Source organism: Zea mays, chromosome 3, assembly GCF_902167145.1.
Source record: "Zea mays cultivar B73 chromosome 3, Zm-B73-REFERENCE-NAM-5.0, whole genome shotgun sequence".
Lineage (NCBI taxonomy): Eukaryota > Viridiplantae > Streptophyta > Magnoliopsida > Poales > Poaceae > Zea > Zea mays.
Window position 1 is genome coordinate 228907770 of NC_050098.1, and position 26579 is coordinate 228934348.

At 45.4% G+C, this 26579-nt stretch overlaps 5 protein-coding genes across 10 annotated transcripts; 2 read left to right on the forward strand and 3 right to left on the reverse strand.

Annotated features, from left to right (window-relative positions):
- Positions 1-8843: 8843 nt before the first annotated feature.
- Positions 8844-11718, reverse strand: LOC103651572 (uncharacterized). Its single transcript, XM_008677223.3, has 4 exons — positions 11492-11718; positions 10901-11398; positions 9242-10818; positions 8844-9171 (listed from the first exon to the last, which is right to left on the reverse strand). Exons 1-4 carry the CDS (start codon positions 11690-11692, stop codon positions 8961-8963), a joined length of 2487 nt encoding a protein of 828 aa, XP_008675445.2. The 5' UTR covers positions 11693-11718; the 3' UTR covers positions 8844-8960.
- Positions 11719-12235: 517 nt separating this feature from the next.
- Positions 12236-14864, forward strand: LOC100276342 (uncharacterized). Its single transcript, NM_001150152.2, has 5 exons — positions 12236-13095; positions 13191-13243; positions 13577-13728; positions 13800-13948; positions 14046-14864. The coding sequence occupies exons 1-5, from the start codon at positions 12330-12332 to the stop codon at positions 14483-14485; spliced, it is 1560 nt and encodes a 519-aa protein (NP_001143624.2). The 5' UTR covers positions 12236-12329; the 3' UTR covers positions 14486-14864.
- Positions 14865-16140: 1276 nt separating this feature from the next.
- Positions 16141-17819, reverse strand: LOC100281893 (uncharacterized). 6 transcript variants are annotated; one of them, XM_008674632.4, is made up of 4 exons: positions 17456-17819; positions 17243-17364; positions 16912-17113; positions 16141-16733 (listed from the first exon to the last, which is right to left on the reverse strand). In XM_008674632.4, the coding sequence occupies exons 1-4, from the start codon at positions 17606-17608 to the stop codon at positions 16356-16358; spliced, it is 855 nt and encodes a 284-aa protein (XP_008672854.1). In that variant the 5' UTR covers positions 17609-17819; the 3' UTR covers positions 16141-16355. The 6 variants fall into 6 exon arrangements, with proteins under 6 accessions (XP_008672854.1, XP_020405301.1, XP_020405303.1 ...); XM_020549715.3 differs by having other exon boundaries at positions 16180-16813; NM_001154813.2 differs by having other exon boundaries at positions 16180-16738; positions 17456-17768.
- A 4380-nt stretch (positions 17820-22199) lies between these two features.
- On the forward strand, positions 22200-23771 carry LOC103651573 (protein ALP1-like). Its single transcript, XM_008677224.4, has 2 exons — positions 22200-22472; positions 22551-23771. The coding sequence occupies exons 1-2, from the start codon at positions 22225-22227 to the stop codon at positions 23590-23592; spliced, it is 1290 nt and encodes a 429-aa protein (XP_008675446.1). The 5' UTR covers positions 22200-22224; the 3' UTR covers positions 23593-23771.
- A 74-nt stretch (positions 23772-23845) lies between these two features.
- On the reverse strand, positions 23846-25162 carry LOC103652615 (glutathione S-transferase T3-like). The gene is made up of 2 exons (XM_008678161.2): positions 24732-25162; positions 23846-24646 (listed from the first exon to the last, which is right to left on the reverse strand). Exons 1-2 carry the CDS (start codon positions 25140-25142, stop codon positions 24056-24058), a joined length of 1002 nt encoding a protein of 333 aa, XP_008676383.2. The 5' UTR covers positions 25143-25162; the 3' UTR covers positions 23846-24055.
- Between the last annotated feature and the right edge of the window lie 1417 nt (positions 25163-26579).

Here is a 26579-nt window from a genome sequence, read left to right on the forward strand (position 1 = left end):
ACAAGGCTGCTCCAATTTCTTTTCAAATAAATTAGGGGTCTCTTTAATGGGTAATTGAACTTCTTTAGGGTCGACGACAATTGCAGGCAGGACTTCCGTCTACTTTTCCCCTTCCTAGTCTTCTTGTTGCATTTCATGTGCTTGTTGGCACGACCAAGGGTCCCCTCATTAGGAGTCCTCCCAAACTCGACCATGTTGTAAGTCTGGCCGTGGGTCTCAACCCCAAGTGTTGGGGCTCGAACTCTGGTCCTCACCACTGTCATAGCGCATACTGCACCAGGAATGGAGGACGCGCGGTGCCTTGGGTCGTTCCTAGACAATGATGGCAACGAGCTTGAAACCCGCAGGTATAGGATTTACAAACCCACACTCGTGGGTTTAATATCAAACCCATACACGTTCACGTTACCCCACGATGGGTACAATATGCTACCCTTACTCACTACCCAGGGGTACCACAAACCCGTGGGCACACAAATATACACATATATTTATACACACATATAAATGTACAAATATGTATATATATAATATACACATATATACACACATATACATACACACACATCCATTGCGGGTACATAGGTATGCGGGCACGGGTACAAAATTTTCATACCCGCAAGAAAAAACTCGTCGGGTTTATAATCAAACCTGCATCTATACCTGCCCGCAGATACAAAATCGCATCCAAACCCACACCCTATAGGGTTTTTGTCCGTGAGCACACGGGTAAAATGTGCCCATTGCCATCCCTATTCCTAGAGGCGCCTACAGGCACATAGGGTGTTGCACGTATCGTGAGTGCCCCCGGGAGCATTGTTTTAGCACCACACTTGGCCTTTTGCTAGCGCACGAGTCCTATCGTTCAGGCACAATCATGCCAACCTTTGCGGCGGGCACGTACCGACCTAGGTGTTCCCGTATTGTTTTGTGAGATGCTCTACGTGCTAGCCCATGACATGCTTGAAGAGCGGGTGTGCCTCCTTGCTCGCCTCAGGAATGAGATGGTTGCTACCCCAGTCAAGCCCTCATCGATGCAGCCAAGCGATTTGTAGGCAAGGAGATCGTAAATCGATTTCGGGGCAAACCTGGTCATGCCCACGGACTTGATATTTGCGGGGAGTTAGCGTGGGCACGACTTCTAGCTTGGCGGTGGGACCTAGAACGACTGTACACTTTGTTCGAGGACTCCATGGGGACGTTTCCCGCATGAGTCATCAAACTATGGAGATATAGCCCCTAGAATGACTCGATGGTGACACTAACAATGCACTGCATGGGTGTCATTACCCGCGCTAGAGCTCCCACAACAGTGATGAAATTGAAGGCCCCAATGTACACGTCGGTGCCTAGGACCCAATTAACGGTGTTTTTGGCCATATGCAGCCATGTGGTAAAAAGTGTCGTGACTCAGAAATAATCCCCTACCTAGCGTGCCAACTAAAGGTGTTCTAAAAACACTGTATAGTAATCTACGTGCTTTGGGCATTTGATGTGGATGGTGTGCAAGGGAGAGATAAGGATTTTATATCGGTTCGGGTGGAATGTCCCTATGTCCATTTGGGGTAACTTAACCGGGTGGAATGTCCCTAGGTCCATTTGGGTAACTTGCATACCCTGCACTATGTCTATAACGGGGATGGATTACAAACTCGGTTGAGGGAGAGCTTAATGCCCATGCATCTGGTGTGAAGTGTGAATGAAGTGGAGTGCTAGGTGCGGTTACATGTGTTGGCTACTTATGCTAGCTTGTTGAGCGTGTCCTTCGATCGTGGTCCCCCCTTCCTTTTATAGACCAAGGAGAAGGGAGACCTTATTACATATATTTAGAGGTCAGGTGAGATGGATGGGAGCCCAACCTTACCGTGTTGCTTCTTGTCCTCCAAGACACTTGTTGATCAAAAGGCCCATTAACTGACGTCGTTCCTTCCCATCATCTTACTACAGCCACACATGCCATACTACATGCCTTTTCTTGTTCGGTAGCGTGTGCTTAGTTATCCTTTGGTCCTAGGATTGGTCAAGCCATGGTCAGCTTCCATACAGATGATGCACGCCTGTTCGTTACTTTCCTAGAATGGTCATTCAAACTATCTCTGATGTCGAAGCCCGTATTTTGACATACCAACTATAGTACTGTCATTCAAACTACACATCCATGTCAGAGTCTGACTCTTTCGTACCTTTCCTAAGATGGTCACCGATATGATCCTGAGAGTTCTAGGTTTCAAGGGGACGGGTGTAGCTCTCGACCCATAGGTCGGGCAAGGCGTTCTCTACAGGGCATGGTTTTGTAACTGACCCCTGAAGCAGTTAGAGGTCGGGCGATACAAAGACCATGGTCAGTCCGTCCTGCCCTCAATCCTTGAGGGTCGGGGATCAGTCAAGACAGAAACACGAGGCATGACTATTCGCAGGGTTGGGAGTTAGGTAAGACGCGTTATTTAATGTTTATGTTGTACCTAGGTTATTCATCTGACACATGTGTCTTTAGCCACCATGTTGTTGGTCTTCTTCCTCTCCTTTGGGTTGAGGCAGTGCATAAGATGTTGCTCGTGGGCGGATGGTGCGGGGCAGCGTCCACATGCACCAAATGAAACATGCTAAGCCAAACCTAGGATGAATACACTTACAACCCTTGGATCTTTCTTAGATGATGGATGCAATGAGGAAAGTTACAACTTGGCTTGCTAAAAGAAAGTCACTGAATCTATGTTCGCTTCTCCTTTAGGTTTTGTGAGTTGTTTCATTGGCTAGGCTCTGAGCAGAGTGAGTCATGAAACTTTCTTCATCAGCTTGATTAATCGTAGTAAAGTCCATATGAGTCATGTCCCTAACACTAACTTTATCATTCATAGTTAATTGTCATATTAGTTTTGTCATAAATAAAACTTGTTTAGTTTTAATAGAGAAATTCTACGATGATCAGGGTGCGAGTTGAGACGCCAGTGATAAACTTGATCTAGATCCAATAAGAGTTATGGTAGAAGAACTTTGTTGTCTAAGATTACAATTTAACCTAAAAGGTGGTAGAGAAACTTCACGGTCTAGGATCATTATCTAATGTCAAAGGGTGGTCGATGAGGTAGGAAACCTTCTCTTCATAGTATCGAATTGTAATTCGACCAAATGTGGTGATTGGTGGGGTAGAAAACTATAGTGGGTGTTTGTAGAAAAGGGAAGAAGAATTTGCTAATAACAAAGCAAAAGCAACCAACGATAAGGAAAGGTAGGCCATATGGGGTTGATGTCTGCTTGATGGATCTATATGAATGAGAATGACCAAGCCTCTAAGCTTCCCTAATTCACGAGCCTTTTATTGGGAACCCAAGCAAGGTTGTTGTTCTTGTAGTGATCTATAAGTAATTTTAGGACCCATATGTTATTCAGAAGTTCCCTATAGCGTGGATACCAATAAACTTTGACTCAACAATACTCTCACTAGTCTTTTTTCAAAGATGACGAGTCTCAGAAGAAAATAAAATTGGGACATAAATTAGGAGAAAATGATTGGGGATATCCCAAAGTAACAGAGAGGGTTTCCCCTAAAACTATAAGAAAATTTTGTAAAAATATATAATATTAAATAAATATGTTATTAAAATATATTTCATGTTACATCTAACAAATCTCTATCTCTATCTCTACTATATTAAAGCACCAGTTTCAACGATCATTCCATACCATCTTTTTACAAAAGACCCCCCACATCTATTTCAAATTAACCCGTTGCACGCCCGTCCCTCTGTGCAACCAACCTCCACGTCCCAGACCACACCTCCACATATAGATGGCCAAACGATGGCCTGGCACGGGCCCGCTAGGCCCGACGCCCGCGGGTCGTCGCTCCGGCCTAGGCACAACACGCCGCTGCTGACCGTGCCAAGCCGGCCCGTTAGCCCGTCATGCCATTTGGTAAAATGAGCGTAAAATGTTAAGAAGTCGGGTCATTTAGTTAAATTAGTGTAAAATGTTAAAAAGTGGTGTAGGAGGTGGGGTTTGAACCCACGCTCTGATGAAAGAAGGGCGGGAGACACTGGGTGAAGTCGTCTAACTAGTAAAACATCATGCTCAGGTGTTTTTAATATTGAATATAAATTGTACATATGCATATACATTTTTTATAAAATAAAAAAAATATAATTGTGCTAGGTCGGGCCAACACTACGGGCCGAGGTTACGGCCTAAACACGACACAACGCTCATGCCGGGCTCGCCCAGACACTATTAAATGGGTCGTGCCTCGGGCTGGCCAGCTAGACATAACCCATTTGGCCATTTATACCTCCACACGATAATGATGGTCCTCGCCTCAGTTGCCGCCACCTCATTCGCCATCCTGCTTCTTTTCTCTCTCCCCTCATGCCTCTGCCTCCGCGTCACCCCATTCTCGGCAGAGGACGTGGGAGCAGGCGCCTCCTCCCCGTATTCGTTCCACTCCAGTCCTGACACCGACCCGTGCAGTGGCTATTGCACGTCCATGAGGATGTTTCCCAACATGCGCGCACCATCATTTTCGCCGTCGTCAGACGTCCCGTTCGTCTTCCCGGCCTTCGCCCTGTTCTTCCTCCCCAACCTGCTGCCCCTGCCCACGGTCGTAGCCGCGAGCCGACCAACGCTCGCCAACACGGGTACAGGGTGAGTCGGTCTTGGTCCTGGCCTTTTTCCGTGCGTGCTACCGAGGAGGGCACAGTGGCGCCTGCCACACTTAGGTTATCTTAGCGATGAGGAGTCTATGTCTGAGATATTGGACAACCAAGGCTCGTAGCGTGGCAGCAGTCGGTATATGGTACGGAGTTGGTGGTGGTGTTGTATCGCCTCGATAGGTGCAGGGCTGGGAAGGCACTCGCATTCTCTCGCCCTTCTCAGATTGACGCCTAGTGCGGGTGCCTCTCGGTTTGGAGCTGCTCCGTCTAGGCTTCTTTCTCCGCTTTCGTGCTCTCTCTCTATATGTATCTAGCGGTATACTACCTATGTCGCCTCCAGATGCCCAGGTCTTCGTCGTGTCCTTCTTGGGCAACGAACAGGTATGCCCACCTCTTCATTTCCTTTCCTGCTCTATGAAACCTTGGAAGCGGGGGAGCCGAGGGATAGGGGTCCCTGATTTGCTGCATATGGTACCCGTTCGATGGCTCGACATTGCCTGTCTATATGGCCTTTTCCTCACCACGGTGTCGACTCGATATGCTTCTACCACTTCTATGTATCTATCACCCATCCTTCTATCATTGCAAAAATTATTGTGTTGTTCCTATGTTGTTTTGGGTGTTAGTTTTTTTTTGTTGTGCTAAGGATTGAACATAATTTGGATATGTTAATACTTTATTTATTGTCTGCACATGGTTTGTGTTCTTCTGGTGATGGCTCATGGATCCTGTAAACTATGTGTTAGGATTTGGAGATCCATGCGGGCACTAACAGAGGGTGCTCGTCCGTTGTGTTCTTGGCTCTTGCATACATTAGGTCATTTATGAGACCACATTGGCGCAATAGACTCCATGGTGTTTGAGGTTGTTGAATTGGATGGAGCAACAATGATTTATCACGCTAATAGTAAAAGGAAATGTTATTTGTTGGTTTTAAACTTTAGTAATTGCTACGAAGTACCATAATTTTTATGGAGCACATCCAGTTGTTATTGATTTCTGACTTTAGCAACCACTCCATATTTTGATATATCTTTTTTATAAGTTTGAGTTCGTGTGACTTCTTTTAGAAACTTGAGCTCACAAACTTTCTCTTATTTGGTCTCTGTATGGTGGAATTATGTCATTCAATAATCTCTGTTCGTTTAGTCAGCCATTGTGAATTCTCTTCTAATCGCTCACTTCATTGGTCGTGTTGTACCAAGACATATTGGATGGAGTAAACAACAACATCAGTTAGTCAAATCAAAAAATATTATACGGAGAGTGGAGACGATCAATAAAAAATCTTGAAATCTTTTTGGTGCATAGTTTATGTAGTTATTGTTGTGAGCCATTGCAACGCACGGTCAACCGACTAGTCTTATTTAATGCTAGAGAAAGTTCAATAAAACTATCAAAGGGAGGGTGACAACACCTTGTGGAGATGACCTTGCAATGTGCAAGTAGCATTTTCAGATTCTCTAACAGGCCGTATTTTCCTTAGATTTCTTAGAACCCAACCCAACCCAGGCCGGACCCAATTGAATGGCGATAGATAGATTAGCCCATTTTTAGACTGGACCAAAGAACCACCTCAAGCCCAAACGAATCCTAACCAACAAGCCATTCCCCCGCACATGGACTTACAATGCGGCTCCATCGGTCAGTGAAACCTCGCCCGTCTCTCCCCCATCTTCAAAAAACCGCCCACGCCACAACTCGCTGCCCCCTCCCACTACCCACTCGACATTTTTGAACCCAAACCCCTCACTTCCCCTTCCCTCGGAGTTATTTGGAGCAGAGGTATCCCGAACGGCGGGCTTCGGAAGTTTGCTATCCTCAACCTTGCAATTGGAATTTTAGTATTATAATAGGCTTCCGATTGGAAAATTGTCTTCGTGGGCACTTTTAACAGTCTCGCCGTCGGTTAACTTGTTCCGGCTCTCGTGCTAAGGATTCCCCGTTCTTCTAAGGATTCCCCGTTCTTCAAAACGGATCTCGTGCTCGCTCTCTCCTTTCTTCCTCTCCCTCTCTGTCCGTCGTCCCCTAGCTCGCTCCTGCTCTGTCCTCGACGAGCTCGCGACTGCTCCGTGCTCCCGGCCCTCGACGGCGCTCATCTCCTCGACGGCGCTCCTCTCCAAGGTATCCTCTCGAGTGCCCATACTTTTTATCTTCCGTGGCGCCCCATACTGCTCCCTGGCGGCTGGCTCTGTCCTCGCCGGCGTTCGTCGACCAAAGAATAAAAATACTCGTGTTAGGGATCTGCGGTCTTCTTCTCAGAAGAAACAATCTTGTTTCCCTGCTTCCAGATTTGCCATAGTGTGGTGTGTGAGAATGGCGGGTGAGAGTAGCACGGTTTTGTGTCAGAGTTACAGTCCACTCTTCCAAATCGATGGGTTGAGCTTTGAGCAGTTGCTCCACAGGCTCTGTAGATTTTTCAATGTAGGCAAAACCAGCAGAGGGACTGAAGAATACATTTCATGTGAACACTCAAATAATCATATACCATGTCCATTCCTGCATTTACTGATTGTGCAATGCAATAGCGATAATCAGACCCTCGAGGCTTTTGTGGCTCACAGATCCTGTAGGTTCCTTCCCCGCGGCCATGGAGAAATCTCCAAGATCCATTCCAATGGGATCTGGACCTGCTAAGGCCGACATACGCAGAGATGTCGCAGAAGCTGCAGAAGGGAGTAGGCGCACAGGCATCGTCGACACAAGCAACATTGATTATGGCACTAGTAGATTACGTCCGCGTCATCGATTATGTAGGACACATGATCCGGTACGTTTTACTGTAAATAACATATTGTGTTATTATAGTAACAGTGAATACTATAATATGATATTGAATGTCATTATTAATTTGGTTGTAGGCACAGAGATATAATCGAGTTTGGGATGGTCTTTTAGACGCCATTAGACAGATGCAATTATCTGCCGATGAGTTGAGGAAGTTGAGCCGCCGCAACCATGTTCCTGAATATTTGGATATGTTGCACAAGAATTGCCTGATTAATGCCATGAGTGATGTTACTCAAATTGCAAAAGGTCTAGACACTATGAGCAGGGATTTGGAGGAAGTTCTTATTGGTCCTCAGCCTCTACTTGAGGATTATGAAGCCCTTGGAATGTACGATGATTTCAAGACTGATGTTCATTGTGATTGTACTGAGCTGTGTGGTTCGGATGAGGACAACTCTTCTTTTGACTCCGATGAGATTCCTGATCGCCGTATGAAGGGTCCTATATGAAGTGAGCCTATCTGAGCTATTTGTCTGTGACTCCGATGAGATCGCTGATTGCCGATGTAGTGGCCATGATTATGTTGTTGTAATATGTAATGTGTAATTCGAACTATTGTAATTGGAACTATTGTAATGTGTAATGTGTAATTCGAACTATTGTAATTCGAACTCTTGTGATTGGAACTAATGTCAACCAGTTCAGTGAAAACCAGTTTAAGTTTGTGTTCATAATTGTCGTTGTACTGCATTTTTCGAATAATTGTGTATCTGCCTGAACTAATGTCAACCAGCTGTACCCAGAGTTTTTACCAGCTTTCTTCACTACCAGCTGTTCCCAGAATTTGGATCACCAGATGTACCCAGAATTTGGCAGTTAAGGTGTATCTACACCTGCAGGCTGCAGCCACCAGCACAGGAATATGTACCAGCCTGCTCGTTTCAGCTGGAACGAACGCACCGAAGGAAAATGTTTGGCTGCCACTACAATCAGCACAGGTCGACCATAAATGTCCAAGGAATCATGTACATATATGAACTCGGTGGCAGCCAAACAGGTCGACCACCAGCACAGGAATATCTACACTTGCTAGCCGTTCTTTCATCTCTACGACAAGCTTCACACAGGTGGCTGCATGTGGCTGAAACGAGCAGGCTGAAACCAGCACCTCTAGGACCACCAGAACTGGATAGACAAGTGGCTGCATGTTCCAATCCAAAACTGGAGAATACCCAGAATTTGGATCACCAGATGTACCCAGAATTGGACATGATATTTATCTAACACTGTCATCCTGCAAGACAGTAGCAAAGAGGTTCTGAAAACTGAAAATAAGTTGCCATGTAGAAACACCTGACAGCAACAGTGATGAACTGAAGCTAGCTGAAAATATGTGGTTTCTGAAAACTGAAGATAAGTTGTCAAGTCTAGAGAAAGTACTTGAATACATTACATCACAAACAAGTCTAGAGAAAGTGCTTCAATACATTACATCATCTGAAAACTGAAGAAAGTACTTCAATACATTACATCATCACAAACAAGCCTGGAAACTAGTTTAAGACATGACATTGTCCTAATTTTCTAGCCAGCGTTCATCTTCTTCTTTGGAGTCAGTTTTTTGACAGCACGCCTCACTCTCTTCTGTGGGGTAGTACCAACTGTTTCTTGTGGAACATCAATGCAGACAATTTGGTGTCGACCAGAATCCCCTACTTCAGGCTGTGACGAAGAAGCTTCAGCTGGCTCCTTAGGAAACCATTTCTTTGTTGAGTTCTTTCTTGGTTTCCTTTTCCTGTGCAGATGATTATTAGATAAACAACCAAAATTAATTTATAAAAACAGATACGAGATTATAAGAGTACCTTTTCTTCGTTCCATTTAGGGGGCATTTGTAGCTAGTCTTCCTATGCCCTAACTCCCCACAATTAGGGCACTTGAATTTGCCTCGAATAATCTTCTTAGCTTTCTCACTTTCGTTTGCAGGCTTTTTTTTACTACTCCCACCTTCTAGACAACTCTTGAACCTAGTTTTCCTTTGACGTCCCACGCCTCTCTTGCCTAGTGGAGCACCAACCTCCTTTGCAAAATCCACCTTCGGCCAAAATAATTTGCTTTCAATTGGCTCCACCAATCTGTCATAAGCTTTCCTAAACATGTCAACTGAGTAGTAATCGTCGACAAACTCCTCCATCATTACATTTCTATATTGCTGTGCGGTAATTAGACATAATGCATGGTGGCAGGGCTTCCCTGTATGTTGCCATTCCTTACATGAACATTCTCTAAGATGAGCCTTCACCACATATCTAGAAAAACAATCACCATTGTCTCTCACCTCTGCAACATAGTCATCGCCTTTTATGACCTCCAAGTGTCCAAGTCCTCTAGTTCTTGCATTCAGTTGTGCTATGATAGAAGGTAAAATCTTTCCCTCCAACCTCCTTCCTATCCGCCTCCTCTTGTAAAATAGTTGCATGATCATTATCCTAATTTTGTCAGCCAGGTCACAAACAGGGAGGTCCTTGTAGTCCTTTATCCAGTTATTGAACACCTCAGCAATGTTATTTGTTACATAGTCGCATTTGATAGTAGGGTTGAATGCACTTCGGTACCACAACAAGGAATGGAACCTATCTAACCAAGCAGCAATATCAGGATTGCTTCTGACATTTGCAATGTACATGTCATATACTTCTGCCTTGTACGCCCTGGCAGCAGGGTACATGTATTCGGATCCAGCATATTGCTTGACATAATTGTTCATTAGGTGCCGGAAACACTCTCTTTTCTCAGCTTCTGGAAAAACATCCTTCATTGCATTTGTTAGCCCTTTGCAAGCATCAGAACACAATGCTAGGTTAGGTAAATCCCCGATGGCCTTGCGTAACTGTAGAAGGAACCAATGCCAGTTGTCCTCTGTTTCGGACTCAAAGAATCCATATGCAACAGGGAACATCCAGTTGTGGCCGTCGACGGCTGTTGCAGATGGTAGGTGACCATTCCATCTACCATTCAAAGCTGTCGAATCAACACTCAAGTAAGGTCTGCATCCATGTAAGAAACCACTAATACAAGGGCCAAGTGCACAGAAGAACCTACTAAAATAAACTCTGCCATCCTCAACACGTACATCAATTTCAATGACACTATCAGGTGACCTCTGCAATACAGCCTCCTTCCAAGAGAATAGAAGTTGGAAACTCTCTTCCCAAGTCCCAAACAACTGCTTCAAGGCTTTCTCTTTTCCATACCAAACTGTATCATAAGAAATGGTGCACTTGTACGTATCTTGAAGGAAAGTCTGTAAATCCTTTGCACCTGTGTGTGGTTTCTTCGCAAGGATAGGTAAAGCTTTAGCAGCAACCCAAGCACTGGTTGGTGTGCTTGTCCTCCTCCGGCCACTAGAAGTGCAAGTGTGATGATCATTCATCACAGTCACCTACAGAAGTATAAATGAAATGCACATTACTACTAAGGCATAAAAAAACTTCAACAAAATTAAAACTTTGACAATACCGTACAATTATGGTAGGTGACCCATCCCTCTCAATTCTTGCATGTATGCTCCAAGGACAATCACCACCTCGACAAAATCCTCTGTATTTCTTCGGGGTACTAGCCTCAATGCCTAACTCAAACTCTTTTTCTATGGCATACTGTCTCATAGCAAGTCTGAATTCAGCCATAGATGGATACATGCAGCCAACCGCCATGACTGGATGGTTAGAATCATACAAAACTCTACTCTCGTTTGGCAAAAAATCAACACAGGGCATGGAGGATGAAGAATCAACTCCAAACTCATTTGGATTATTTGAATCACCACAATGATTAGAAGCCTCCTCTCTCTCTTTGTTTTCTCGTTCATCTTCAGCCGCAAATCCAAGTTTCGAATACATAGCTAACTCACTGGGTACATGTTGAGGCCCTTCTTCATCCCATCGAAGATCAGGTCCAATACCCTCAAAATCAAATACTTGCACTGGGTCAAACACTGTTAACTGAAAATTGACAGTGCCCTACAAAAATTATGATGAGCAGTACAAATGAGAGTTGTCAACAATACACAAGTGCAGACTAATATATGAAATACATTTGTACAGCATTTCTACCCGATCTTCAGGACAAGCTGGTGGTGCCTCCAACCAAGAGTTATCAACGTCGTCGATCGTCAGAGCAGCATCGACCAACGGCGACGGATTGAGGGCCACCCCTGTGTCGCTGCCAACGACCTCGCCTGGAGGCAACGACGAGGATAATTCGCCGGCTGCTTGGACTGCGAGGTCCGGCGAGGGGACTGCCGGAGGTTGCATTGGGACTGCCGGGAGCAGTGGGGAGCGCCGGGAGCGAGGGGACTGCCGGGAGCAGTCGGGACCGCGGGGACTGCCGGGAGCAGTCAGTAACGCCGGCGAGGACAGAGGCAGCCGCCAGGGAGCAGTATGGGGCGCCACAGAAGATAAAAAGTATGGGCACTCGAGAGGATACCTTGGAGAGGAGCGCCGTCGAGGAGATGAGCGCCGTCGAGGGCCGGGAGCACGGAGCAGTCGCGAGCTCGTCGAGGACAGAGCAGGAGCGAGCTAGGGGACGACGGACAGAGAGGGAGAGGAAGAAAGGAGAGAGCGAGCACGAGATCCGTTTTGAAGAACGGGGAATCCTTAGAAGAACGGGGAATCCTTAGCACGAGAGCCGGAACAAGTTAACCGACGGCGAGACTGTTAAAAGTGCCCACGAAGACAATTTTCCAATCGGAAGCCTATTATAATACTAAAATTCCAATTGCAAGGTTGAGGATAGCAAACTTCCGAAGCCCGCCGTTCGGGATACCTCTGCTCCAAATAACTCCTTCCCTCGACCTCCCCGAACCCGAACTCCTCTCAGGTCGAGCCTAGGGTTAGGGTTTCGTCCCTCCGGCCCCGATTCGAACCAATCCGCCTCGGCCTCCGCCGCGCCATGGCCGCCGGCTCCATCGTGGTGGACTTCCCTTCCATGGGCGCCGCCCTCTGCTTCCCCAGCCTCGATTCACTCCTCCGCGACTCCGCCTCGGGCTTCCTCGCTGCCGTCTCCAACGCCCCAGCCCCCGGCGCAGCCGACCTCACCAACTTTCACCGCGTCTTCTCGCGCGTCCTCAGCGCCTACCCGGACCCACCGCTCGAGGCTGTCTGGTTCTTCTCCGCGCTCTCCTTCCACGACCGTCCCGACGACCTCCGCTCCCTGCTCCAGCTCCTCTCCGCCTTCACCGCCTCCTCGCCCGGCACCGCCAAGCCGCTTGCCCTTCTCGCCCCTGTCGTTTCCGAGCTCTTCCACGCCGACAAGCCGCGCAGGGAGACCGAGACCCTCGTTGAGGCCGTCCTCAGCTACATCAGCATCTGCAGCAACCGCTCTGCCCCCTCTTCGACCGTGGGCGCCACCGCAGACGCTGTGAGCCTGCTGCCGGCCTTTGGGGAGCTCGTCAAAGTGTGGAGCGTGCGCTACTCGAGGGAGAGGTGCCCGTTCCAAGTGCTGTTCCCGCTCGCTGGGGACGAGGCCAGGCGGGAGCTCATGAAGGAAGGCTGCAGCGTTGACTACCTCGCCGGGGTGGTGCTGGCTGAGGCGTTCCTTCTCAGGCTCTGCCTCAAGGTGCAGAATGCAACAGGGGTGCCTCGCTCTGAGCTGCAGAAGGAGCTCAAGATCTGGGCAGTCAGCTCCATCCCGGTCTTCCAGAACCACCGATTCTTCGGTAAGTGTTTCACGGCCAATTTCTTATTCTTCCTTTTAGCATCACTTGTAGTGACTCGAGATTGTGTTGGCATGTTTTGCCCGTGGATTTAACAGGGGTCTTGCTGAACATGCTCTTGAACTCTCCACTGCCTGTTTACTCTCTAGTGGTATGTGTTTCCTGACTAATGAGCAATTAGAGAACATGACTTAGCAAGCTAGTATTATTGTGAATCCACTAGTTATTATCTAAGTTATAAGAGTATTAATTAAGCATTCACAAGGCATGTGGTACTTGTATGGACCATTGTTATTGTAGCATTTTGCTGTCATCATATGCAAGGAGCATGACTTAAGTTGGAGTTAATGACTCATCTTTGTGACATGCAAACAGGTTGAAGCCTGATCTGTGGTTTGTCCTAGTATACCTTTTTGTTTCAGATCATGATTATGTTTTTTTGTGTGTCGTAATTCGTGTCGTGTTTGGTTCCTTGGTGACTCAGAGCGCTGATGATGAAATCTTGTTGAGAGATGTCCTTTATGATTCTCTTATCCTGGTGGACTATTCTTTCATTAACAATGGTGTTGGAGTTGATCTTTTGCCTATATACGTGTTGAGATTGGTTATCACTCTTGATGCTGTCAATGATGCCAGGTGATGAGGAGTTATTGTAATCAAAACTTAGCTGGGGTGGAAATATCTTCTCATTTCATTTCTTCTGACAGGAGGAAAGGTGATCAAGGGAGAGCAGTGTCATTTATCAATGCTTTCTCAACCTCAAATGTTCCCAATTTTCTCATCAAGTGGGCTACTTTTCAAGCTGGCTCTGGTGCACTCAGCAAACCAATTGCCAATACACCGCAATCTATTATTAGTATGTGCAAATATTAAACAGCATCATTGGTTTTTCTTTATCATGTCTTTCTGGACCGCTTACTCAAGCAGAAACTGTATATGTTTGCTTTTCACAGAGTGGCTTGTCGACCTTGAAGTCAAGGGGCTCAAAGTGTTTGGAGACTACAGTTCTTGTATTATGGAGAGGTTTGCTTATGATGGGGTCAAGAATGGCCATGGGAACATGATTCATTCAGATGCGGACCTTTTCTTTTTTGATAAGCAGAGTGGTAGGGAGTTTATGGACACCAAAGGCAGCGAGGATGAAGCTGTGGATGAGATGGAGACTGCAGGTAATAATGCTTTTATGGCTGCTGCCCAGTCAATGAAGGGGGTGACTGACGGCATGAGGAAGAGGAAGAGCTGCGGATACGAAGATGCAACAGCTGTGAAGTTTGTGAAGTACAAGGTTGAAGACAGCTCGCTGAAGGACTACCTATCAGCAGCTAATGGCATAAGCAGTGGCAGTGAGGTAGAGAACCCGCAGTCTGATGATGAGATGGAAGAATCAAACTGATGCATAGAAACGAGATCACCCGCTAATGCTTACTTTGGACAGTTGCTTTTGAGAGTTCCTTGGACAGCCGCCTTTTTTTGGAGCCAGGACCAGTCTTGTTTCAGCTGCCGCTTGTTAATGATGCCGTGCAGAATCCGCAAGACGGCCCCATCTCCAGCTAGGCATTCGGATGTAGTAGTAACCGTTAGCTGACCATACTTGACATGGAGCATATGATGTTTGCTATGGGCCATATCGTGCTCTCTGTTGTTATGACGCAGCTATAGTAGAGTAGAGACCTAAAAATGTAGTCTTGCTTCAAGTTACTTTTGTAATAGCTGGGTACTTCGTTATCCCACGGAACCAGTTGGAAGTAATGAAATCTTAACCTTCTCCTGTGTATAGTGTCTTTTTTTGTGCTGACGACATGCGGTCAAACAGTACGTTTTCTTTTTTTCTTTTGTGAATGATGAGTGAATATGGTGAAATATTACCAACATGTTTGGTTTGATGAATGAGGTAGTCTATCATCTTCTTACTTACTTTCTTGTTTGGTTTTGGTTTGTGGAATAGACTTATAATACATCCCCTCATTTAGGATGGATTGTTTTTTCCAACCAAACACACTATACATCTCCTTTTCTTTTTGGTCAATGGTGATTGAGAACGTGATGAAATCATGAAACTATCAGATGTAAGCAACTGGAAAGCCTTCCGGAGTTACGAGGAAGAGGAAGGCATTGTTTTTTCTGTATGCATCTCCGTTCTCAGTGACGCATATGTCGCCGGCCTCCCCCTTATCGCCAGCTTCTTCATGCGCGCCTCACCTGACGATGTGATCCTCTCCTCTTCTACCCATGCCGATCTGCGCTCCGCGCTGACGCCCATGCCCACGAATCGACTAGTCCGAGGGTCTCCGCTGCCGGCCCTGCGAGTCTACGCTACCGGACAAGTCGTCACGACGCACTGCTCGGCCTTGGCGTTCGCTGCGAGTGCGGCCGCCTGGCCGACGACCGGAAGGCATTTGATAGAATGCTGCACCGAGACGTGGTCGCCAGGACCGCCGTGATGTCCGCGCGTCGCCACGCGGAATGGGTCTGCGATTGCACGGTGCCCATGGCCTGTACGGTGCTCGGTGGTACTGGACCTGGTGTTCATGGGGTAGGTCTAAGTTTTCACTTTGCATGTGGAACCCAACGGGATCTCTTCTGTAGGGTTTCTGTCAGCTTCTAGTCGTGTGGTGTGGGCTACTCGATGAATGAACTACTTTTACTTTATACTAGTACTGTCTTATGGAATTACCTAGAATGAAACACTATGCTGCATGGTTGGTATTCTGATGAAGGCTGGAGAACTTCCTGAAGCTGAATCTACGGTCAGGTGTCATTGGTTCCAGATGCATATGTATGGATCACAATTCTTGGGGCTAGCAGGACACATGAAATACCCTTTGTTCCTGCGATCTCGTATGCTACCGGTGGGTGGGGCTCTACAGTGTCCTTATGGACAAGATCAGACATTCAGACCACAAGGATATTCCAGATATATGGGTAGTTTTGTGTACAGCTGAACAAAGGGTAGGCTCGTGAATCATTATCAATGAAAATGTTGCCCGTCCTGTAGCATATCCACATCCACCGTATGCTGTTACTGTCTTGGCTATTGATCTGACAGACTGACATAATGGATTCTGCTGTTGGAAATTTGGATTTTCCTGAGGAGTTAGAGACTATAGTTTCCCACACTGGCATCAATTAATTCTCAACTCATGTCCTTCCATGCCACGCTACAGTTTATTTGATAACATAGTGTATAGCATAGATAATCCATCTCTAAATTGCTGTGCAGATTGACGACATATATCATGTTGAATGCAGGATGGAGACTTTTATCAGTACTTGCGAACTAAGAGTTGGTCGGTAATCAGTGCGGCACACGACGGAGGGCAGGATGCTGGATTGCTCATCTCGCATTTGCTGTAGTCAAATTGTGAAGCCTGTGCAGGTGGACTGATCACTTCGCCGGCCAACTTAAGCAGCGTCTTTTCCAGTTCCTCGCCGCTGTTCCACGGATGAACCTCAGCCTTGAGAAGCTGCTTGTTGTCGCAGATGAGATGCCACAGGGGGTAGTTCTCCCTTGCCATGACGTGGTCCCCTTCCCCCAGCTTGAGGGACGGGCAGTAATCTCCCTTCCCGTCACCGATGTAGATGAAGCGCCGGCGCCGCTTCTTGTCACTGCCTGTTGCCTGGATCCTCCCCAGTATCTTGCCCTGCACTGCACGTGGTAAGAGCACATCTTTGGTTTATGCTGAATTACCGGTGAGTTTCCGCATCTCGACATGACTGTTGACTATGTGCATTGCACAGAGATTTCATCAGTGTCGAAAGTAGAGTATGGGCATCCAGACATCTTAAACTAGAAAACTATGCTGTTTGTAATCGTGGTACCTTGCACATGTTGTCAGGGCAGAGGCTGCAACCGTGCGGCGCGGACGCGGGGTCGTGGAACGGCGAGATCCTGAGCCTGCCGTCCGCGTCGACGCTCGCCGGATTGGTGACGATCTCGGAGAAGCAGCCGAGCACGCCGTGGTGCGCCAGGACGGTCTCGATGAAGAAGGTGTTGGCGTCGCTCACCACCTTCAAGTCACACCTGCAAACGGGAGCAGCAGCAGCCATGCCATTGCCAGCATCAAAGAACATCGGTCGGTCGGTCCCAAACGCAAGTGCTGCAGCGGCAGGTGAGAACGTGGTCGGCATGGTGTGGTTGTGCCGTGCGTACCCCAGCGCCGCCGCCGTCTTGACTGCGGAAACGACGTGCGTGTCGAGCGGCGCGCTCCTGAGGCAGTCGCGGATGTCCTCGGGCGTCTTCCCCCTGGCGTGGAGCTCCGCCATCATCCTGTCCTGGAAAGAGAAACCGAAATCGACTTGGCGCATGTCTTCCCTCAGGAAGGACGAGGGAGGTTAGTTACCGGACGAGGAGAGGTAGCAGTACCATGAGCGGGTTCCAGCGCATGGTTGGGCGCAGGCGCTGGAAGGCGTCGGCGGCGCCGAGCTTGGTGATGACCCAGTCGTCGCTGTCCCAGTCGATGATGGTCCGGTCGAAGTCGAAGACCACCACCACTTCGGGGGCGGACGCGGACGCCATGGGCGGCGGATGGCAAGGGGGAGGAGGACGAGGACAGGCAGGACTCCCGGGTTCGCGGCTCTTCTTTCGCGCCGTGGACGGCAGGTTGGGCCTGTGGAGCGCTGCCGGTGCCGTCCCCGTCTCCTCTCCTCTCCTCTCCTCTCTGCTTTATACGGAGTATATGTGATGAGAAGCCCATCTGCTTGCTGACTTGTTAAGGTTTGCGCGTCGCGTCGTGGTCAGCAGTCACATGTGTTGCCTTTTGCCATTTGCTCATCGCCGTGGCTTTGCACTCTGCTGCCGTGTGTTTGCTGTTTGGCTTCTCTTTCCCCCGGCCTCGTTTCATTCCTATCTCGGATTTGCTTTGCGCTTGCGTGTTCCTAGTAGGAGTAACATGTAAGAAGGAAAAATTCGGATGTACGAATATGAGTTTGCTAGCAAAATGGATTCGGGATCTGAAAAAACTCATAAACAATTTCAAATGTAGGGCCGCAACCAGAAAATGGAGGTCTAACATAAACCCTATTTAAATGGAATTCATCCAAAAAAAATTAGGGCCTAATCTCAGGAGCTGTATATTTGAGACCCACAGAGAAGCGGCCTAATATTGCCCTTTGTCTGAAAGATTTAAGAGACTGTTTGATTTATCCCTTAATAAAGAGATAAGTGTGAATAAAGCCCTTAGTTTGAATTGGCATAACCTAACTTTTAGAAGAATTGAAAGAGATTTGCAGTAATCATAGCTTATCTGACTCTGATGATAAAGTTGTGTGGTTACTTAATAAAAGTGGTTTTCCGTTAGATCTTTATATACCAGATGTATACGTGATTTGGCCAAGGTGCCTTATAAATTTATATGGAAAACCAAAATTCCCCAGAGGATCAAGGTGTTTCTTTGGCTAGTGTTAAAAACAGAATAATCCTGTCAAAAGAGAACTTTGAAAATCAGATACTGGAAGGGGGCGACAGAATGCTCTTTTTTGTGGTTTGTTTGAAACTACAAATCACATTTTCTTTGATTGCCCTGTTGCTTGTTATCCTGGAGAGTAGTTCAAACTGCCTTAAATCTTCATTGCATCCCAAGAAATGTTGATTTTCTGTTTGGGGATGGGATCATAGGTTTAATAAAATTGAAAGAAAATTTGATCTCAGTAGGGTGTGGTGCGGTTTTGCGGGCCATTTGGAGAATTAGAAATGACATCTGCTTTAATAAGAAAGTGATAAATGATCCCTCTGGGCTCTGGTGTTATTTTCCAATGTTGCTTTTGGCTGGATTCATGTGATGTTTTGGAGAAAGAGAGGGAAAGAAAGATGCTGGTGGCAAGAAGCTGGCTCATAAAAAAAAATGGCTAAGGAAATCTTCAATCACTCTATTGGCTGGACGCCATTGGATAGGCATATTGGATGAATAAGAAAAAAGAGGGCGCCTCTTCGTCTTTTGGTTTCTTAAGCTAGTTGTTTGGTTTAAGTAGGTCCTGTGTCTGGTGCTCAGTTCTGTTGGTTGCACATGTATGCGTGATCGTCTCAAAAAAACTCTTATGACTTAGCTTAGCTGTCATGGATTTGTCTAAGTCTCATGGTTCTGATCTCTAAAATGCCAGTAAGAACTATGTTTCCTATTTCATAATAAAATACCCCTTTTTAATTAAAAAAAAGAAGGAAAAACGGCAAAAACCTCCTCGTGTCTCTACTATGCATTCTGCTTACCGCGTCAATTCAACCAGGCTGATGCCGAAGACAACCACCTGCATATCCGTTTCTCAACCATTCGTAGCAGCCACTCAAAGGCCCAACATACAATCCGTCATCGTTTCTTTTTTTCTCTCCTTTTGTTTAATTAGATAATATAATTCATCCATATGACTTGTTACTATAATAAAAATGGATCAATCCTATTTAATAGTTAAGTTTTATGTTTGATGATCGCTGTAATTATCTTGACTAACATTATTTTCTAGTGTTTATGGATACAATCCAAAAGATAAAACATAGGTTTGAACAAAAGCAAAAGGGTGATCTAAAAGATCAATAGCTCAAGAAAGACATTAGGGGACTCATTGGAGATCTATGAGGTCATATAGAAGTCCAAAATACAAAATAGAAGAAGTCTAATTGAAGATACGCAAAGAACCGAAGAAAAACACAACACTCGTAACGCAGTGTTCGGAGAGCCATCAGATAGAATACATGATAGGAGTGTTGATGTACCAAAGAAGGACTAATGAGAAAGAGTGCACCGAACATTACACCGTATGAGGCACCAAATATGGAACTCATAGAAGTCTATGGTGTGTTTGGGAAAATCCACAAGGCACTAGATATGTGTTTGGTGTGCTACCGGATACTCCGTCATACAGGGTAATTTGAGAGGTTGCATAGCAACCTGAGGAGGGCTATAACGCATCGGATGTGTCCGATGAAACACTAGAGAAAGTATCATATGCCCTTACTCAAACAACAAGTAACAACCAGTTATAATGGCTAGTTTACGTGGACATGAATCGACGTCTCGGGTGCCAGCACCGGAGTGTCTAGTGAGTGAGAAAATCTGCATCACTTCTAATGGCTAGTTTTGGACTTGGGACTATATATATACCCACTCGCCACTCAGCCGGCCATTTGAGATGTGTGAGGGCCGAGAAACATTGCTAGAGAGTTGGGACTTTGTCACTACAGTTCTAGACACCTATTGCTCAAAGATCACTCAATGATTAGGGTAGATGCTTTGCGTAGTGCTTAGATTAGTTAGACTGCTTTATTAGCGCTTGCTCTTAGTTCTCCCTAGTGATTTAAAGTGGGGAATATACACATCTACCCCTTGGTGCTTGGATGCGCCATTATAAGTTGTACTAGATGGTCTTGTAATCTTGTGACAGTATTGTATTTGTGGTGTGACCATCACCTTGCACATGAGAAAATAAGGCACATGGCATTTCAACCAATGACTTGGTAGTGGAGATGACGAGAGCACCTGGTAGAGACCACGACAGGAGCACCACTTGTATGTGGAGAAGGTTCAATGTTGTCCACCGAGTTACTTGACCAAGAACTTAGCCCTCACATGGGCATTCCCTTGTGTGGGCTCTAACAAAAATTAGGGGGGAAGCTTGTGTACTTCTTGACGCCTCGGTAAAAATACTAGCACATCAATGGGAGTTTGTATCTCTATTACATTTAAACTTTCACATTTATATTGTGTTGCCTTAGTTGTGTAGTTTACCTTCCTAGCTTAGTAAAGAGCATCTCCAACAAAGTGCTTCAAAATAGCGCCCAAAAAATTAAAATACTACATAATTTAAAGTGTCTAGGGCACTAAAAATTGTGCTCAAACAGTCAAGCCCTAAATCATGTAATTTAGGAAATAAATTGCATTATTAAGAATGTAAATGTTAAAAATTATATAGAAACAAGGATAAGGCACTAATCCAATGTGTAGTATATTTGGGTCACTTTATGGTGTGACCTATATTTTTAAATAAAAATTTGTAAAATAGGATATTGTTGGAGTTGTTTTTTATGTGTTAAGTCCTATATTTTAAGATAGAGCACCGATTTAGGATATTGTTGGAGATGCTCTTATAGGCTAGTGGAAGGTTCGGAACCTAAGTTGTATAACCCCTTTTGATAGGAATAACAATATTTAGTTAAAATTACAGTTGCACATAAGATATCTTTGTTTAATTGTATAGGTTTTAACTAGAAAAAAAATGGAGGCCATAGTTTAGATATAAAGTAGACCTCTTTTAGGCGTCATTGCGTCATTGTTCTTATAAATTACATTAATGGTAGTTGTACTAGTAGTTTGCATACCTGATAGACATGGATATAAATACAAAACTTTACTCGCCGGTACACACGAGATGACTATCTGCAAATATATGGATATGATACAGGTATAGGCTTCATCCACGAGTACCTATTGATACCGTCGATTTTAAAGAAATATACATATAATACCTCATTCTCCCTCAGTTCTAATTTATAATTTATTTGATTTTTTTATAAAGTTTGGCTACCTCATTTTATTCAAAAAAATGCAAAAAATGAAAAATTCAAATGCATAATTTAAGAGGAGCAATGAGGGAACATCGGCTAGGCTTTGGAAGGAGCACCTGAGACTGTCTCCAGCAGCGTCCCCTAAATTTCGTCCCCTAAAGGAATATTCTCTGTCCTTTACAGAACACTCTAAAAGATTCTGTCCTCTATATATTCTCCGTCTCCAGCAGCGTCCTCTAAATCCCGTCCCCTAAAGCTACAGTGTTAACAGATTCACATTTTCCATTTCTTTTACATTTTTCTTTGTTTTCTTCTCATTTGACACTATATAAATGATACGAAAAAATTGTATTTATTAATTTTTAAACCAATAAATTCGAAATATCAATAATAATTACATTGCTTGTTTTGATGTTCTGTAATTGTTGTCGGTAACGCGCAACATAGTATAATATCGTTGCTAAAATATGTTTTCAAATGGACAAGCTTGCACCGTAAGCCAGTACTCTTCTTCGAGAAGCCATAGCCTAGCTTCCCTTGCACGACAAGCGAATGGCTTGTATCCGAAGCGTACTTCCTCTATAAATACGAAGTGAGCCTTCCATACTTCACTCAACCTTGCATTTCCAAAGTCCACAACCATGAATCCCTACTTAGAAAACAATTTTCTTGTGCGCTTGATGGAAGAAATGGAAGAGGAAGAAGAAGAGTTGCAGTTGGCGAGGCACATGGTCAATAGGAGGCGACGTGCACACAATGAGCGTCGTCATGGTGGTTCGATCCCAGGGCGTGTTAGGATTCATCGTGATCACATGAGCGGCGATGCAAGAATCCGAGCGGACTACTTTGGAGCGAACCCGGTGTACACGGATGCTCAATTTCGTAGGAGGTATTTACAATTACCACATTCTTTTTACCATGTACAAAACTTCATGACCCCTATTATGACACATGAATTGTATGGTAGGTTCCGCATGCGTCGCCATGTCTTTGAGCGCCTTGTTGATGTTGTGCAACAAGTGGATCCATATTTTATTCAGCGTCCAAATTGTGCGGGTGAGATAGGTCTTTCTGCTCTACAGAAAGTTGTTGCTGCTGTTCGAATCCTTGCTTACGGTATTCCGGCTGATGCCGTTGACGAATACGTACGAATTGGGGAATCTACTGCTCATGAAGCATTGAAACACTTTTGCACGGCCGTCCAAACCGCGTTTGCTCCCTATTATCTCCGTGCACCAAATGCAGAAGATATCGCACGCCTTCTCCAAGTTGGCGAGTCACGTGGGTTTCCTGGTATGCTTGGTAGTGTTGATTGCATGCATTGGGAGTGGCGTAACTGCCCAAGTTCATGGAAGGGGATGTTTACAGGGCGTGGTAAACATCCTACCATGATCTTGGAAGCTGTTGCGTCGTATGACCTGTGGATATGGCATGCATATTTTGGTCTGCCAGGTAGTTGCAACGACATAAATGTTCTTCACCGTTCAAACCTTTTCGAAAGGCATCTGAGCGGTGACACACCTCCGGTTTCATTCACTGTGAATGGTCACACGTACAATATGGGATATTACCTAGCAGACGGGATTTACCCTGACTGGCCCGCATTTGTCAAGACAATCCGTAACCCCTATGACGTTAGAACGCAACACTTTGCAACGATTCAAGAGTCTGCTCGAAAAGATATAGAACGAGCTTTCGGTGTACTCCAGAAGAGATGGGGTGTGGTCCGTGGACCTGCATACGGATGGAGTCCTGAACACATTGGGGACATCATGAAAACATGCATAATATTGCACAACATGATAGTAGAAGACGAAGGTCCATTGTCTTTGAACACAACCTTTGAAAACATCGGAGTGGTGGCAGACACAACTCAAGGTTCACTGGAAGAGCGCAACGACTTCGTCAATCAAAGGTACAACCAACTGAAAGACCGCAACAAATATACTCAGCTTCAGATAGATCTGATACACCATCACTGGGCGCGACATGGATCCGGAGTTGCATAGGATGCAATGAAACAAGTTCTGTCATGGCTGTTCTTATCTACTGTCGAACTGTCTTTGTTTACTTTACATTGTTCTACTGTCTGTGTTAGTGTCATGTTTGTTCTTATCAAGTGTGTGTACTTTGTGTCTTGGTGTTGAAGTGTCGTAGTGTCTCATGCTGCTTTTCAATTCAATAACAAGGAGTACTACTGTCATGCAAGCACATGTGTGTACAAATGGTAAACATAAACTGCACCAAGCTCACAGATCATGAACCCAAATACGTCAACACATATAGTAAAACATTCACGTGCAAACCATGACAAATAGTTCAAAACAATAACTTGAAAACAAATAGTTCAAACACGACCTAAAAAAAATCTGGTACAAACCAGATTTGGGTCTCACGACAGCAAGCTCACAGTAACAAGTCCGAGTACGCCTCATTCATAAATGACAAACAAACATAGTAAGTAATGAACCTTCACTGGCCAGATGAAGTAGACCCAGTAACCCTTGCCAGTATCTCTTGTTGCTTGGCTTCATAGTACTGGCGGAGTAGAGGGTTACATTTGCTCAAATCCATGCTTAAGATCATTATCTCCTCTTCCTTGTCCTCCTTTAGTTTCTGCCTTTCTAGCCTTATTTTCTCCAGGTTCAGCTTCTTCTTTTCTATGAGCAATTTCTGCCTCTCATTTCTGTTCATTGAATCCAACTTCTTTTCCTCAGTTGAAACAGCTGTTTTGTACACTGACAGGCGCTCCAAAGAAAGATCACCCATGCGTGTCATAAACTCAGAATCTGATGAAGATGTGTCCACAGATTTAGTCCTCTTTGCCTTTTCCTTCGAAGCATCTCGACCAAGGGGCCTCTTCGATGTGAAGCTTGATGGTACAGATTCTTCAGCATCCAAATCGACAGTGTTGGAATGTGTGGGATTAGCGTTGGCTTGCTGTTGTTGTTGACCCATGTGGTTGTCCATCCATTTTGGTTGGTCCTTAAGAATAGCCCAACAGTGTAAAAAGTGGAAAGGCTTCTTCTCAATTGCTGCAAACCTAGAAGCTGCCAGTGATGTCTGCCACACATAAGAAAGTGTTACAACATGAACCTACTAAAAAACCTCTAAATACTGATGTCAAAATGTTACATGAAAGATGTACCTTGTCTGCGTCACTGAGTCCACTAGGATTCTGTCGGAGGACTGCCATCATGTATCCAACAAAAGTGGAACACTGTGTTTTGATAGTATCCCATCTACTCATCAAAGATTTTGTGGACCTTTCTGGCAATGTTCCTCGTCTTGAGTTGTATGCTGCAGTAATTCTACTCCAAAATCCTTGACGTTTCTGGCCTATGTTAATAATGGGATCGCAACTAACAGCAAGCCATGCATGGCATACCCTTGTGTCCTCTTCAGCAGTGAAGTTTGCTAGCTTAGTTCTTTGAGTTGGCTTTTTAGTAACAGCTGGTGTTCTTGAGCCCTCGGGTTGCCCATCAACTGGAAATTCAGAATATTGTGTTCCGATAGGCTGCTCGTCAATCTGGCTAAGGAAGCTTCCATATTGAGACATCACCTGGTTCCAATCACTACCCATTCTATTGAATACAGGCAGATCAAACATGACAAAAATGAGCATGTAGTCATCATGTAACATGGTATAAAGTAAGGCAAACATAGTCCAACATAACAGAATAATTATTGTAGTAACTGAACCGGATTCAGTTTACATAGACCAGAACATTAAACTCCCCCAAAAGCATGAACATACCAACCGACAACTACAGCTGAACATAGACCTAAACATGCTACAATACTTCTACTGAAGTTTAACCTAGAACACTAGTACGGATATGTGTCGTCGGTTGAGTAGTCACGACCATCGTCGTAGCCCACAAGGTCTTCATAGTTAATTGGTGACTCTTCGTCTATCAGTAGCTCGTCTTCTGAACCATCATGTATGAGAAGGTCCTCTACTGCTTCCTCTTGTTGTGGTTGTTCTTTCACTTCACTCTTAGCCATATTTTCTACCTCCCACTGAGTTTGCACTGCTACGTCTTCAAGATCCTTGGCGAGGTCGTCAATCTCAACTAGTGCTCGGTTCAATTCGTCGACCAAAGGTGAGTTGAAAGGCTGGAAGGCTGATGTGACGACATCAACGATGTCACAACTACGCTTTTGAACAACTCTGAGCAGAGTAGCCAGTGCTTTACGGAGCTTTTCGTTCTCCGAATCCATGGCTACATCAAACACAGTGTTCAATTAGTTAACACCGACTACAATTTACGTATGTTACGAACTACTCAATCGAAGGTATTCCAAACTATGAGTACACAGTTAGAATTTGCAGATTAGGTTACCTGTTATATATTGCATCTATGTGAACCTGTTATAAATTTGCAGATTAGGGTACCATGGTCGCATACAAAATTATTGTTCAGTAATTTGAATCTGGACAGAACTGAATCTTAGGGGACGAACAACCCCCCAAACCCGAAATGGATCCCGCAAATGCAGTCTAAATTTATGCATCCGGACAGAACAATAAGCCATTGTTCCATGAAATTGAAGCGCATTATTTACAATGCTCAAGATCGTAAACCCTAAACATCCCACAAACCCTAATCCATACCACCGAGTACGAACAATACAATACGGTAATCATTAATAAGTACTAAACAACAAAGGATTTCTGTAATTCGTACCTCGCTCTTCGCGGATCTGGCTCGGTGGACCGAATCGAAGACGAAGACGACGGCGGCGAGGAGCTTCTCTTCCTTTTGGCGGCTGCCTTCGACGAAGTCGGCGGTCGACGAAGCCTTTTGCCGATGGCGACTCTCCGGCGACGAACAGGGGGAAGGTGGCTTGGATCTTCGGTTGCGGTGGGTCGCGCCGCCTCGGTTCCAAGGGTTGCGAGCTCTACGCCGACAGATCCCCCTCCGCACGGCCGCTTCTCGCCCTCCTGCCTCGATGCCGGCGGCGAAGCGCGCCGGATCGAGGGCTCGGCCCC

What these genes read in the sequence shown, in the direction of transcription:
- LOC100281893 (XM_020549712.3), bottom strand. Translation starts at nt 17,608, where the DNA reads ATGGCGTCCGCGTCCGCCCCCGAAGTGGTGGTGGTCTTCGACTTCGAC. An exon ending in TGCGCTGGAACCCGCTCATG is followed by an intron (nt 17,365 to 17,455) that starts GTACTGCTACCT and finishes TTCTCTTTCCAG; the next exon opens with GACAGGATGATGGCGGAGCT. An exon ending in GCCCTGACAACATGTGCAAG is followed by an intron (nt 16,734 to 16,911) that starts GTACCACGATTA and finishes CGTGCAGTGCAG; the next exon opens with GGCAAGATACTGGGGAGGAT.
- LOC103651572 (XM_008677223.3), bottom strand. Translation starts at nt 11,692, where the DNA reads ATGCAACCTCCGGCAGTCCCCTCGCCGGACCTCGCAGTCCAAGCAGCC. An exon ending in CAGCTTGTCCTGAAGATCGG is followed by an intron (nt 11,399 to 11,491) that starts GTAGAAATGCTG and finishes TAATTTTTGTAG; the next exon opens with GGCACTGTCAATTTTCAGTT. An exon ending in ATGGGTCACCTACCATAATT is followed by an intron (nt 10,819 to 10,900) that starts GTACGGTATTGT and finishes ATACTTCTGTAG; the next exon opens with GTGACTGTGATGAATGATCA.
- LOC100276342 (NM_001150152.2), top strand. Translation starts at nt 12,330, where the DNA reads ATGGCCGCCGGCTCCATCGTGGTGGACTTCCCTTCCATGGGCGCCGCC. An exon ending in CCAGAACCACCGATTCTTCG is followed by an intron (nt 13,096 to 13,190) that starts GTAAGTGTTTCA and finishes TGGATTTAACAG; the next exon opens with GGGTCTTGCTGAACATGCTC. An exon ending in TGCCTGTTTACTCTCTAGTG is followed by an intron (nt 13,244 to 13,576) that starts GTATGTGTTTCC and finishes TTGGTGACTCAG; the next exon opens with AGCGCTGATGATGAAATCTT.
- LOC103652615 (XM_008678161.2), bottom strand. Translation starts at nt 25,142, where the DNA reads ATGTCTCAATATGGAAGCTTCCTTAGCCAGATTGACGAGCAGCCTATC. An exon ending in GACTCAGTGACGCAGACAAG is followed by an intron (nt 24,647 to 24,731) that starts GTACATCTTTCA and finishes TATGTGTGGCAG; the next exon opens with ACATCACTGGCAGCTTCTAG.
- LOC103651573 (XM_008677224.4), top strand. Translation starts at nt 22,225, where the DNA reads ATGAATCCCTACTTAGAAAACAATTTTCTTGTGCGCTTGATGGAAGAA. An exon ending in GATGCTCAATTTCGTAGGAG is followed by an intron (nt 22,473 to 22,550) that starts GTATTTACAATT and finishes ATTGTATGGTAG; the next exon opens with GTTCCGCATGCGTCGCCATG.